The sequence below is a fragment of the Onychostoma macrolepis genome, chromosome 23 (assembly GCF_012432095.1).
Source record: "Onychostoma macrolepis isolate SWU-2019 chromosome 23, ASM1243209v1, whole genome shotgun sequence".
NCBI classification, from domain to species: Eukaryota; Metazoa; Chordata; class Actinopteri; order Cypriniformes; family Cyprinidae; genus Onychostoma; species Onychostoma macrolepis.
In genome coordinates, this window is record NC_081177.1 from 13,052,686 (window position 1) to 13,065,131 (window position 12,446).

General features: G+C 37.4%; 1 protein-coding gene across 4 annotated transcripts in view; it reads left to right on the plus strand.

Annotated features, from left to right (window-relative positions):
• znf385a (zinc finger protein 385A) overlaps nucleotides 1–8,991 on the plus strand; it is an 88,498-nt gene extending 79,507 nt beyond the window's left edge. For all 4 annotated transcript variants that reach the window (XM_058762820.1, XM_058762822.1, XM_058762821.1 and 1 more), the window contains 3 exons: nucleotides 2,708–2,892; nucleotides 5,057–5,149; nucleotides 5,250–8,991. In XM_058762820.1, coding sequence (XP_058618803.1) covers nucleotides 2,708–2,892; nucleotides 5,057–5,149; nucleotides 5,250–5,477 — 506 coding nt within the window. In that variant the 3' untranslated portion in view covers nucleotides 5,478–8,991. The remainder of the gene's footprint in view (nucleotides 1–2,707; nucleotides 2,893–5,056; nucleotides 5,150–5,249) is intronic.
• Nucleotides 8,992–12,446: the final 3,455 nt, after the last annotated feature.

The window sequence follows — 12,446 nt, forward strand, 5'->3', positions numbered from 1 at the left end:
ATATTTTTTCATAAATTATGCATTTTAGATTCATTTATGTTGGCAGACTTTTTCTTCCTTTCTTTCTTTCTTATTTATTTATTGCATATAGAGCCTATCATTTAGCTGGAATAAAATCATGTTGCTGTTTCTAATAAAGCTGCTGACAAACTGGTAAATAATGTACTTAACAGGATTTTTATAATCCTTATTTAGTTTTTACTTTAATTTTACACTTGCGAATGTTAAATTCAAACCTTCTGGTTGTCTTTCTCAATACTTGCTCAAATTACTTCAGAAGACATAATTATTTTAAGAACAGTCTGCAAGATTTATCTTGTTCTGTGAGCAGCAGAAATATGCTTTGCGTAGCTCAAGGCAGTTGCGAGGAACACCAGCAATTACGTCCATCACCGAAAAACCCCTTTAAACTTCTAAAATGGGGCATCTTTAGAAGCTTTCTCTCTCTCATGATTTATACACAACTTTACAGCGCCGCTTGTCCTCTCGGTTTGCCCCAAAGGTGTGCACAAAAAACAAATGAAGTAGATCAGCTTTTGTACTGCAGTGCAGCTTGTAGTATTTTAGGCAGTGTTTGATTTCTCGTGGTATATCGAATGCCTGAGCATATCTCGTTATGCTCTATTATTCAGCTTGTGTCAACACAAACAGCTCTGTTTGATGATATGAAGGTGAATGTAGAGAAGACTTTGCTGCAAAAGGCACACACAACTCTATTTATTATTGATCTCCTCTTTTATTTATCAGGGAAAACTGCAGTCATAGTTTCAGTGTGTTTATACCATCTGATACAGAATTTCTCATGTTGAGCTTGTTGATTAAATGGTCTGTTTTTCCCCAGGCCAAAAGAAATGAATGCCTTTACATAAAGTATTTGACAACTGTTTATGTGGTCGGAAAATTAAACGGCGCATATTCACACTTTGATACATGGAAGCCACATGGAAGTCGTTCCTCTTGGAACAAGACCATGTTTTAAAGTAAACATTACAAGTTATGAGTGATATCATGGGCGTTGTTGCCAATGGAATGGCAAATTTTAATCACAGTCTGGGTTTCAGAAAGCTATCTGGAATCAATACAGTCCATTCCCTAAATTAATTCTCTAAACCACAGCCAAAAAAATCAAATCATATGTTGTGCAGACAACCACAGATATAAGTCGGGAGGGGAAGGGAGAGTTTTAGCTTACTATATTTCTGCAGCTGTATGTTCAGACACAGCTGTCAATTCCTATTTTATCTGTTTAGTTCTCAGATGGCATTTACAAATCAATGTTACACAGTGAAACTGGCAACACTCATTGTCTGGAACAAATTTTAAGTCTAAATATTGCAAGAGTGCATTTTTGAAGAGCACAAATGTCATTGATGCTTGTTTTTCTTTTTTGCTTTGTCTCCTTAAAACCCAAACTTAAGGTGAACTTTTGGTCAAAGGGAGAAAATTAAGCCTGCTTTTGGTTTGGCAAGAGAATATTTCAACATACCCAATGTTTTCTTGGTTAAGAACAAAACAAAGACATTAGTTCTTAGGAATGCAAGCATGTGGACGTCACGTGTTCTTTTGTCCATATCATTGACATTGTTAGGCCAGGAACATGACGGCGAAACATTTAAGAAGAACCATGTGTTGCACGGTTCCAAATACAGGAAATTGATAATTGATGAGCTTCGTTGTAATGAGGAGAGCCAAATTGAACGAATCACTAAAACTTGAGGAATTCAGTTTTGTAACAAAGTTTTGAAATTGAAAGCCAGGCAGTATAGTCAGTCACTTCTTGATTTATGAACAGTGCTGTACAATAATGTAACCTGAATGAAAGTCAAAAAGGATATGATTTTCCAAGTACAAAGCATTCCAACAAAAGAATGGTGTGACTGCCTATTAGACATGTGGACAGAAATAAGAATCATCCCTGGCATGAGCAGAGGCATTCAAAGTGGAAGATTCAAGAGCCCTCTAGTGGCTATGACAATATATTACAATACTGCCTGTAGTTTATATTAAATTATACATTATTTAGTATTTATTATTATCATAATATAATATTATTATTTTATTATTATCATTACCTTTGTTGCTATTTTTATTATTTATCATATATTCTTTATTTATTATATTGTATTATATTATTTATTTATTATTGAATAATTTGTTTTTATTTATTTAATGTCACAAGAGATTTAGGTTTCAAACAAACGCTGTTCTTTAGAACTTTCTATATATAAAAAAAAATAATAATACAATTTTTAAAAATCCTGGGGAGAAAAAAACTATTTAGACAATAAATATAAAGCAGCACAACCATTTTCAACATTGCTAATGAGAAAGTTTCTTATAAGCACCAAATCAGTATATTAGAATGATTTCTGGAGGATCATGTGTTGCTGAAGACTGGAGTAATGTCTGCTAAAAATTCAGCTTTGTCATCACAGAAATAAATTATATTTTAAAATATATTAAAGAAAAAAAAGTTATTTTAAATTGTAATAATATTTTAAAAATATTACTGAAAAAAATGTATCAAATAATTGCAGCTTTGTTGAGCATAAGAGACTTCAAAAACAGTAATATATAACTCCAAACTTTTCAACCCTAATTTTTTATGCATGTATGTACTATACTATACAGTGTACTATACAGTATATTTTATGTTTAACAACACTCTATTTTCAATTACACACTTGTATTTCTCTGCACTCCTCAGGCACTAAACACAAAACCATTCTGGAAGCCCGCAGCGGACTGGGCCCCATTAAGGCATACCCTCGTTTGGGTCCGAAGCCCAGCGGGGAGCAGGGAGGCGGGGCCACAGACCCCAATACTCAGGAACGCACCTTCCACTGTGAGATCTGCAACGTGCGGGTCAACTCAGAACTGCAGCTCAAACAGGTGAGCGAGGGTCATGGTGTTCATCATTTTTATCTTTTAAATGCTTGTACAGTGAGGGAAAAAAATATTTATAAATTAAAAAGTTATAAATTGATTTGCATTTTAATGAGTGAATAAGTATTTGATCCTCTACAGGGCTCGCAAAATTTCAAAATCCCTGGTAGCCCTTCGGGCAGGTACTCTTCAGATTTTGGTAGCCCGAAAATTAATTTAACTAGCCCGAATTAAAAAATTACTATTTTATTTTATTATTATAATTATTATTTTTAATATAGAAAATCAGATAGGAGTTTAAATGTCAATCAAAAATATTTTCAATACACAAATATCAACAAATATGAAGGAAGGAATTTTATTTCACTATTTACAGGGTATCTGCAGAATTTTTAAAAATATATTTAAGGCAATTTATGACCCATTTTAAGAGCTGCACAAGTAAAATGAACACAGTATGAGCGGGGTTGGACAATGTCTATGGTAACATACAGTTTTGAGCCATAAAATTACATGATTTACAGTTCAGATACAGGTTTTCACAAAAACAAAAATCTTACACAACAGCGTTTCAGGCTATAGACCGTTTTTATGAAAAGGGATCAATCAAAAATATAAATTATTATGTTAATTTAAAACGTATAAATATTACTGTCTTAATTGTTTAGATTTTTAGAAGGCACATCAACTTCTTTCTCATTTACAACTATGTGTTTGCTGCGTAAAAACATGAGTTGATATTTGCATTGATCTGACCATAAACAGTAAGAAAGGCTTATTGGAAATGCAAATTCATTCTCTGCCACGAGGTGGCGCTTTAGGAGCGCTGAAATATTGCGGTTTCCCCGGAAACGCTGTACACAAAGCAGCTCCGTGCTCATAAACGCTGCTTTATCAGGAATTATAGTTAAAATGAAATTAAAATGCCAACGACACGTTTCTGAGGACAGTCGGTTCCCTTCAGATACATTCACATAAAGACAACCGCTCAGCGTTTTGACTTGAAACGTGCAGCGCTCATATTTATTCAATGACATCGTTGCCTTTTGAAGTTTAATCCTGCCGTATCGCCACTCATGTCTTTCTGTCCCCAACTGTAAGACCTCTTGAAATTATAATTAAGACATTTATTTTACCATTTAACGTATTTAAAACTTTTTATGGCCTTAATTTTGATACAACTCACTTTAAGAGTTTTTAAGGACCCGCGGGAGGTCTGTATTTAAGGAGCCCGTCGGGCAGGCAGTGATACATTTTGGTAGCCCGACTGGAAAACACAATAGCCCCGGGACGTCGGGCTAGCGATTTTGCGAGCCCTGCTCTATCAATCAGCAAGATTTCTGGCTCCGAGGTGTCTTTTCTACAGGTAAGGAGCTGAGATTAGGAGCACTCTCTTAAAGGAAGTGGTCCTAATCTCAGTTTGTTACCTGTATAAAAGACACCTGTCCACGGAAGCAATCAATCAATCAGATTCCAAACTCTCCACCATGGCCAAGACCAAAGAGCTGTCCAAGGATGTCAGGGACAAGATTGTAGACCTACACAAGGCTGGAATTAGCAACAAGACCATCGCCAAGCAGCTTGGTGAGAAGGTGACAACAGTTGGTGCGATTATTCGCAAATGGAAGAAACACAAAATAACTGTCAATCTCCCTTGGTCTGGGGCTCCATGCAAGATCTCACCTCGTAGAGTTTCAGTGGTCATGAGAACGGTGAGGAATCAGCCCAGAACTACACGGGAGGATCCTGTCAATGATCTCAAGGCAGCGGAGACCATCATCACCAAGAAAACAATTGGTAACACACTACGCCGTGAAGGATTGAAATCCTGCAGCGCCCGCAAGGTCCCCCTGCTCAAGAAAGCACACGTACAGCCCGTCTGAAGTTTGCCAATGATTCAGAGGAGAACTGGTTAAAGTGTTGTGGTCAGATGAGACCAAAATTCAGCTCTTTGGCATCAACTCAACTCGCTGTGTTTGGAAGAGGAGGAATTCTGCCTATGACCCCAAGAACACCATCCCCACCGTCAAACATGGAGGTGGAAACACAAACGTACAAAATCAGCATGGGATCGAATCATTTTTTCCCTCATGTACTGTATACATTGTTAACGAGCGACTCATACTAAGTCAAATTTGTTTCAAAATTGGTATGTTTGATATGTTTGCAGCACATATCAAGTCGAAGGCACCGGGACGGAGTGGCAGGAAAGCCAAACCCCCTCCTGAGCCGACACAAGAAGCACAGGGGAGCTGACCTTGCAGTAAGTAGTAACCAATCATGATATTATTTTGAATGCACATTTAATTGTATGTCAGATTACAATATGATATTGTTGGGTCATAATATTTCTCTTCATATAGGATCTCACCAAAGCATTAGGCGCTGGCCTCCTGCCGAGTCCTCTGGCCGTTGCTGCGGCAATGGCAGCGGCGGCCTCCTCCAATCAGCTCGCTCTTCGTGCAGCAGCCCCCTCCCCCCATCCGCATCATCACCTCCTGCAGGGTCCGCCCCTCAGCCACGCCATCTTGAGACCAGCTCCGGGGCCCATACGCACCTCACACGGGCCGATCCTGTTCTCGCCGTACTGACTCCGCCCTCACCTCCCCCCCCCTTAGCCAATCACAGCCAGTCCGGAGCCTCACCTCCAAAAGCACACTGTGAAGACGAAAAAATAGTGAAACACCACAGCAATGACAAGAATCGGCCCATCAACAATAACGTCAATCATCAAATCAAGCAGAAGGGGGCGCATCCACAAAAGAGGGTGCGACTGGCGTTCCAACTCTCTTTCCATCACCCTTAACCACCTCCTTCATCTCCGTTTGTTCGGATCGAGTGATTTATTTGTTGGTGGATGAATGAACGAATGCAGGGATTGTTGGAATAGAGCAATATCGTATGCAGAGTGCATCTGACGTCCTTGTTCCTTCCCTCTATTTATACTCATACTGTGAGGTAGCAGCAGTCACATGGTAGCCAGACATGCTGGAATCAGTTTCTAGACACCCCAAAACACACAAAGACTACAGTTAAATGTTGTTCTAAATAAATGCACCCTCAACCCTATGCACCTTGAGAAACCTACAGAAACCATCAGTACGCTTCTCGTAGTATTCGCTGTATTCAACTTGTCCTGTCTGGCTTTGGCATCTTTGCAAGAGGAAAACGCCCCAATCTCTGTCGCAGTTCCACCACGTCAAGACTCAGAGCAGGGGATTGTGGGGAAGGTCTAAGGATGCCGACACTTTCCCAATTCTGGCTCAAATTGAGAAGCTTAGATGGCGCCCGACTTCATACAGTCGCATCTCTCTAGAAAAACGGAGGGATTCAGAAGAGACACTCGAGATTTCTTTTGTGTCGCTTTTACATCGGTTTGCGCTAGGAGCGGTTGACTGAAAAACCCCAGACCCCTGTCTTAGATCTTAGAAAATCAGTAGACGTCTATTTATTCTATTATGTAGCGTAGTTTAGTTCAGAACATCCAAGCTGGTTGACTTTAGAAATATTCCGAAGTGAAATATGTATGTAGAGGATGATGTAACTGCTGAAATAAGATGGACGGGTACTTTGATTCTCAGAGAAAGGCAACAAACCTAAGCACACATTTGGACTTACAGTACATACAGGCTCCTCTGTTCATTCTGTCTCCGTATGTTCGGTGGACATTATGCAACCCCAAGCAATATGGCCCCCCTTCTGTCCGACTTCCGCGTTCAGTCTCACGAGACGGCCTGCATCCTGCAAGGACTGACACCACAGGTCAGCTACTCCAGCGGACGCCCATGAGAGTCTAGAAAAATGAACAGATAGAAGACGCAGAGGAGGTCACAGAGGACACGACTGTGCAATCTCCCCTTTTTTTGGTATGAACTTCCTGTCTTGAATCTAAAGCCATGCAATGCATATTATTTTTGTTCTTTTATTATGAATTGTTTTGATGTTGTTTTTTTGGTTTGTTTTCATAGCACACTGTTACGTTGAACAAATATTGTTGTGGAAATTCAAAAAAAAAAAAAAATCATTGAGCAAAAGAAAAAAACAGGAATATTTTTCTATGGAAGATTGAAAACCTGCACTCGGGTGGGATCTACATGTAGAAATAGCGTTCGGTGGAAGTAAAGTAACATAAGCATAAACATCAAACTAGGGCCTGTCGTGTTGGTGGAGATACGCGACAGTTCACTGATAAGCAAAGTGCGACAATGTCTTACTGTTGTTTAGATATTGCAATGCAATAAGCAATTGTCATTTGTTGTAGAAGAGAATTTATAAATGGTACGGCTGCTAAAAGGCCTCCATGTTCTTCCACAGAGATAAACTAGCCTTTTTAGTACAAAACCGGGGCGTTTAAAGCAAGAAAGGGGCACCCACAGGGACAGGCCCTTCATATTAAAGGGTCTTTTCTCATCTCTGAGTGGGGGACAGGGTATATCTGAACGCAAACAATGTGTAGTCAGCCATAGCCTATGCGTATGTAGCTTAGTTCATTTTTTTGTTTGTTCGTGGCATTGTTTGCATTGTGTGGGAAACGTCATGATAATGCCATTACTTCATGCTAACTGTGGTTAGCGTCCACCATTGTGCTTTGATGGAACGTTACCTCCGTTTCTTATTAGTTTCCGAAGCACTATTATGGGTGCTGTAGTTTCATGTCGGTGTGTATTGTGTAGTGTTGTGTGCGTATCGGATAGAATCCGGTTCTAGGAAACCTGACAGAATCTGGCTTAAGGGATAGTTCACCCAAAAAATGACATTTTTGTTGTCATTTACTCACCCTCATGTCATTTCAAACCTGTTTCAACAGGACAAAGGATAAAATGACAGTTTTTAATTACCAGGGGATATCGAGCTCCAAAACAAGCACCACAGTGTCAGAAAGATCTATGACTCCTGTGTGAATTCTTTTGAAGAAATAATGATTTAAATCATACTTGCAAACTCGCCGTTCTGACATTGAAATTCACATCATTAGTGTAAATCGAAGGAGTTTTTAGTGGGAAGCGCCACCTACTGTCAGAGAATGAATAAGCATTTTTATTCAGCCTATCTGCTGTTTCTTTTTTTCTTTTTCTTTTTTATAATCAACTTTTGTCAAAACTTTCATCATTTAAACTATGAAATTGTTTAAATCATAGTTTTTACAGTCACTTTACAGGAAGTTTAGGATGTTACCAAAGCATGTAGTTTCAGAATTAAAAACTGTTGATTCCAGGAATTTTTTTTTTTTTTTTTTTAAAGAAAATTCCCTGACCAAGCATATCGATTCTTTAAAAGATATATACTTTTGTGTTCTCTGGAGGAACAAAAATAACAGCATATGGGTTTGGAACTACACAAGGGTGAGTATAAAATGAACAAGTTGTAATTTTTTGCGATGACCCATTCCTTTAAACTGCACATTTGCAATCAGCTGTTTCTATCCCAAACTTAATCATTAAAACAATCAGTGGACAGTGTTTTCAGCTGATTTCAGATGAGCATTTTGGGATAACACTATGCGCACTGACACATGCTGTAGTTTGAAACCAGGTGTCCAGTGCCCCATTGAAACCATGTGAGGTGATAAAGCCATCACAGCTTACACACTCCACAGGCTCGAGACAGACTCGCTTAGTCCCATCCGTCAACACTGTAAAGAACACGTTCATCCTGTAGTCAGAATAATGTCATCACTGTACAGAATTGTCTTTGGTAGATTTATTCAACCTTTCAGGGCAGGTGTAATGTTAGTTGGTGAAGTCTATTTTAGCCTTAGCCTTATTCCACCCCAGGCCTCTCCAGGAGCGGACGCGGATGGAGAAGCTTCGGTCAAACTTCGTCTTGCCAATAAATTTATTTTTGAATTGAGTTGTCAGATGGGAAAACAGTATGTGTGATGGAACGTAGCAATATTCAACTCATACTGGCTACTCGTTTATTGCAATAAGGAAATCAACCAATAGATGCATATGTGAGTAAAATATTATAGATGTAATTTAAATCAAACACAGAAAATTATGGAAATACTTGGTATCAGAGAAACTTGGAGTTACCACAGGGGGGGAAAAAAAAAGAAGAAAAAAAAATCAATGTCTATAAATCAATAAAGAATATTAAAACTCATGTCTGTCTCATGCTTCTTTTTTCATAGTTGTTTTTATGAAATGTTATAATTATAGTTTAAGGTTAAAATTATTCTCTTTCAAATTATTTAAAACATCAAGACTGTACACTGTAAAAAAACAAAAAAAACAAAAAAAAAAAATTAAATGTATAAATAAATATATAGTATAATATAATAATAAAATAAATAATAAACCAGCAAATCTAATAGCCCTTTTCTGCTTCCTTCCGTTTTGTACCTTGAACATATACCAACAACCAACATAATAAAACAGGTGGCATAAAGAAATTCACATGAAGAATCAAAGTTCATCAGAAGTAGCCTTTCCACAAGTTGTGGAACATATAAAAGAGACATACCCACAAATATAAGACACCATCATGGTAACAGTTATATAAAAAATATTATGAAATACTATCAAATGTAAATGTCACCCAAGGAATTCCAGAAATATAAGTTTATATTTATAATTTTACAGTTTTTCCCTGTATATAGTAAGGAAACTAACCATTAACCAATTAACAGGTTTTTTCAACAGTATTTGAAAAGGAAATCTCTCACTTTTGTTTGTTGTTTCGTCCATTCATTACACAGAAAGTGAAGAATAATTTAGGCAGCTTTACATCTTAGCTCACATGTGTGTAAATTCTATTGTGCATCACTAGATGGCGCTGTAGGACTGATGTGTTCACAGCGCATCAAGCTCAATAAAGCAAGCAGACCAGTCGGCGAGAAATTGAAACAAATATTGAGTTAATAGCTAATGAACAGGCTTTATATGAACTAGCACCTTTTGTGATGTGTTCATGTTTTAATTTTAAACTTAATGCACATTAAAATCTCTTTAATACGTGTAGCCTATATTGACCATATCTCACAAAATATGGGAACATGATGTGTCTAAACTTTATATTTACCCTTCCTTATTTGTTGCTTTGTGAACACAATTAATGTAGTCTGTTGAAATTGCCTATAGATTTTGACTACAGATTTGAACTTTGATCTCTGACCTTGTGGAATACTGTTTTTATTAGACAGATCACTCAAAATGATTCAATGTAGTTTGCACGCAGCTTTTCAAAGCCACTAGTGGAATTTTCATATATATTACATTTATATTTTACAAGGAAGCTGGGTGTAATAATGTTTATATGAGGATAAACATTTAGGCACAGCTAGGATTTTATTTGTATATATTTTTTAATGTTGATTATTATTTGTGTTAAGTGTAATCACAGTGAGAGGAGCTACATTATATGTTAAAACTCAATATAGACCCACAATAAGAGTTTCATCAGCTATATACCAATGATTATGGTTTTTAAAAATGGCTATCAATAAAATGATCTAATATCAAACTGCAAGGACTTGTAGTGTGATTAGTCACATGGCATTTAATAATAAACCAAGCAGCTGCTATTTAATAGCATTGCTAACAGCATTTCTGCGATCATATGTTAATAAATTTACATCAGCAATCGATATGTGTCTGAACAGGATTTTTTGGCAGCATATAGTTGCAATAAATGGTCTTTTTGAAGTGAGCAGGAACCTTTCAGTTCAGTTTTCGGTAGTCTCTTTTATCTCTCAGGATCAAGGAATATTCTGTTTTTCATAATATCCACCCTTTTAAGGTTGAACCAGTCTGTTCCCAATATTTCAGATCCGCATTGTCCAAAAATCAAGGAGTAAGAGCAGTTCTACACTGAAATCTGAGCGTCATTAGAGCTATAATCCTCTCCATGACACTTGAGAGCGGGACAGAGCACAGCTGAAGTACACATACTGGGCTAGAGAGGATGGGTGGAGAGAAGAGGAGAGCTGTGGCACACACGCATCTCATAAGGACACAGTGTCAGAATTTGAAAGGTTCACACATCGCACTCTGCAAATGGAGAACTCCATTAGCTGAAATATGTGCCTGTGCTTTCACCAAAGATTTTAGCACAAATCTAACAGGTCTGTGGGGATAATTACACAGCAAATAACACATCCATCCAACAACAGCAAAATGTGAAAGGTGAAAGACATGCAGAGAAGACAGAAAGAAAGCGAACAGGGTGATTAATGCACTATTACATACTTGACACCTACGAAATATTCTAATGCTGACAACAAAACAAAACACAGTGACAGCGCTGAACTTGACGAGGTCTTTGTGTACGCATTGAGATTATTCACCAACATCAGGAGTAATGAGAATTCAATTCCTTCCTTATGATAATGTCACAAGGAAGGGATTTAATTATAGCTTCTGTTCTCAAATCGTTGTACATTCAGTAATTAGCACGAAATTGAGCCCTCATAGTGTGCCACTGTAAAAAGCTGATGTCTGAACTAACAGTAAAACCTAATGCTTACCACAATATATATATATATATATATATATATATATATATATATATAACAATTTTTGGTTTTGTTTTGGCTGCATTTATCTGATTAAATACAGTAAAAACAGTAATATTGTGATATTATTGGAATTTAAAATAACCGTTTTCCATTTCAGTATATTATAAAATGAAATGTATTACTGTGATGGCAAAGCTGAATTTCCATCAGCCATTACTCCACTCTTCAGTGTTACATGATCCTTCAGAAATCATTCTAATATGCTGATTTGATGCTCAAGAAATATTTTCTCTCATTATTATCAACATCAGTAGTGTTGAAAACAGTTTTTCTGCTTAATATTTTTGTGGAAACCATGATACACTACCATTCAACGTTTGGGGTAAGATTTAAAAAATAAAATACAATTTTTGCAAGGATGCATTAAAAAAGGAAATGCACTCATAATGTTACATAAGATTTCTATTTCAAAAATAATGCTGACCATTTGAACTCAGGAAATGTATCAGGGATTCCATAAAAAATGTTTTCAGCATTGAAAATAAAAAGGACTACTCTTAATAAGCACCAATAATAACTGATCGTATCATGTGATGATGCTAAAAATTCAGCTTTGCCATCACAGGAATAAATTACATTTTAAAATATATTAAAATAGAAAACGCTGCTGGTATTATTTGTGTAGTTCACTATGTTCTCTAACTGCCTAAATACTAACATATTGATTTTTCCACCCCTTTTACCCGCTCCTCTCGTCAGTCCCATAGAGATGTGCTTCCCTCTGTCATGATGCTCCGGTTGCTGGCATCTGTGTGAGAGAGCATGGCTTTATGAACCCCATCCACATCCCAGCAGTGGCATCACACATGTAGAGTGAAAGCTGGAGGCTACACTTCTCTGGAGCTTTCAACCTCTCTGTGTGACACCCATCTCAGAGAGAGAGCAACAATACTGAGATAACTCATGTCCCTGAGGGGTCGGGGGTGTTCTGATGGCTGTTTGAAAGGACATTTGACAGCTTTTCTTTCTCCAGTCACGATTATTTTGGATGCTACCTCAAACAGCAATTCAGATCGGGTGTGTATCTTGCAATCCGACTTCA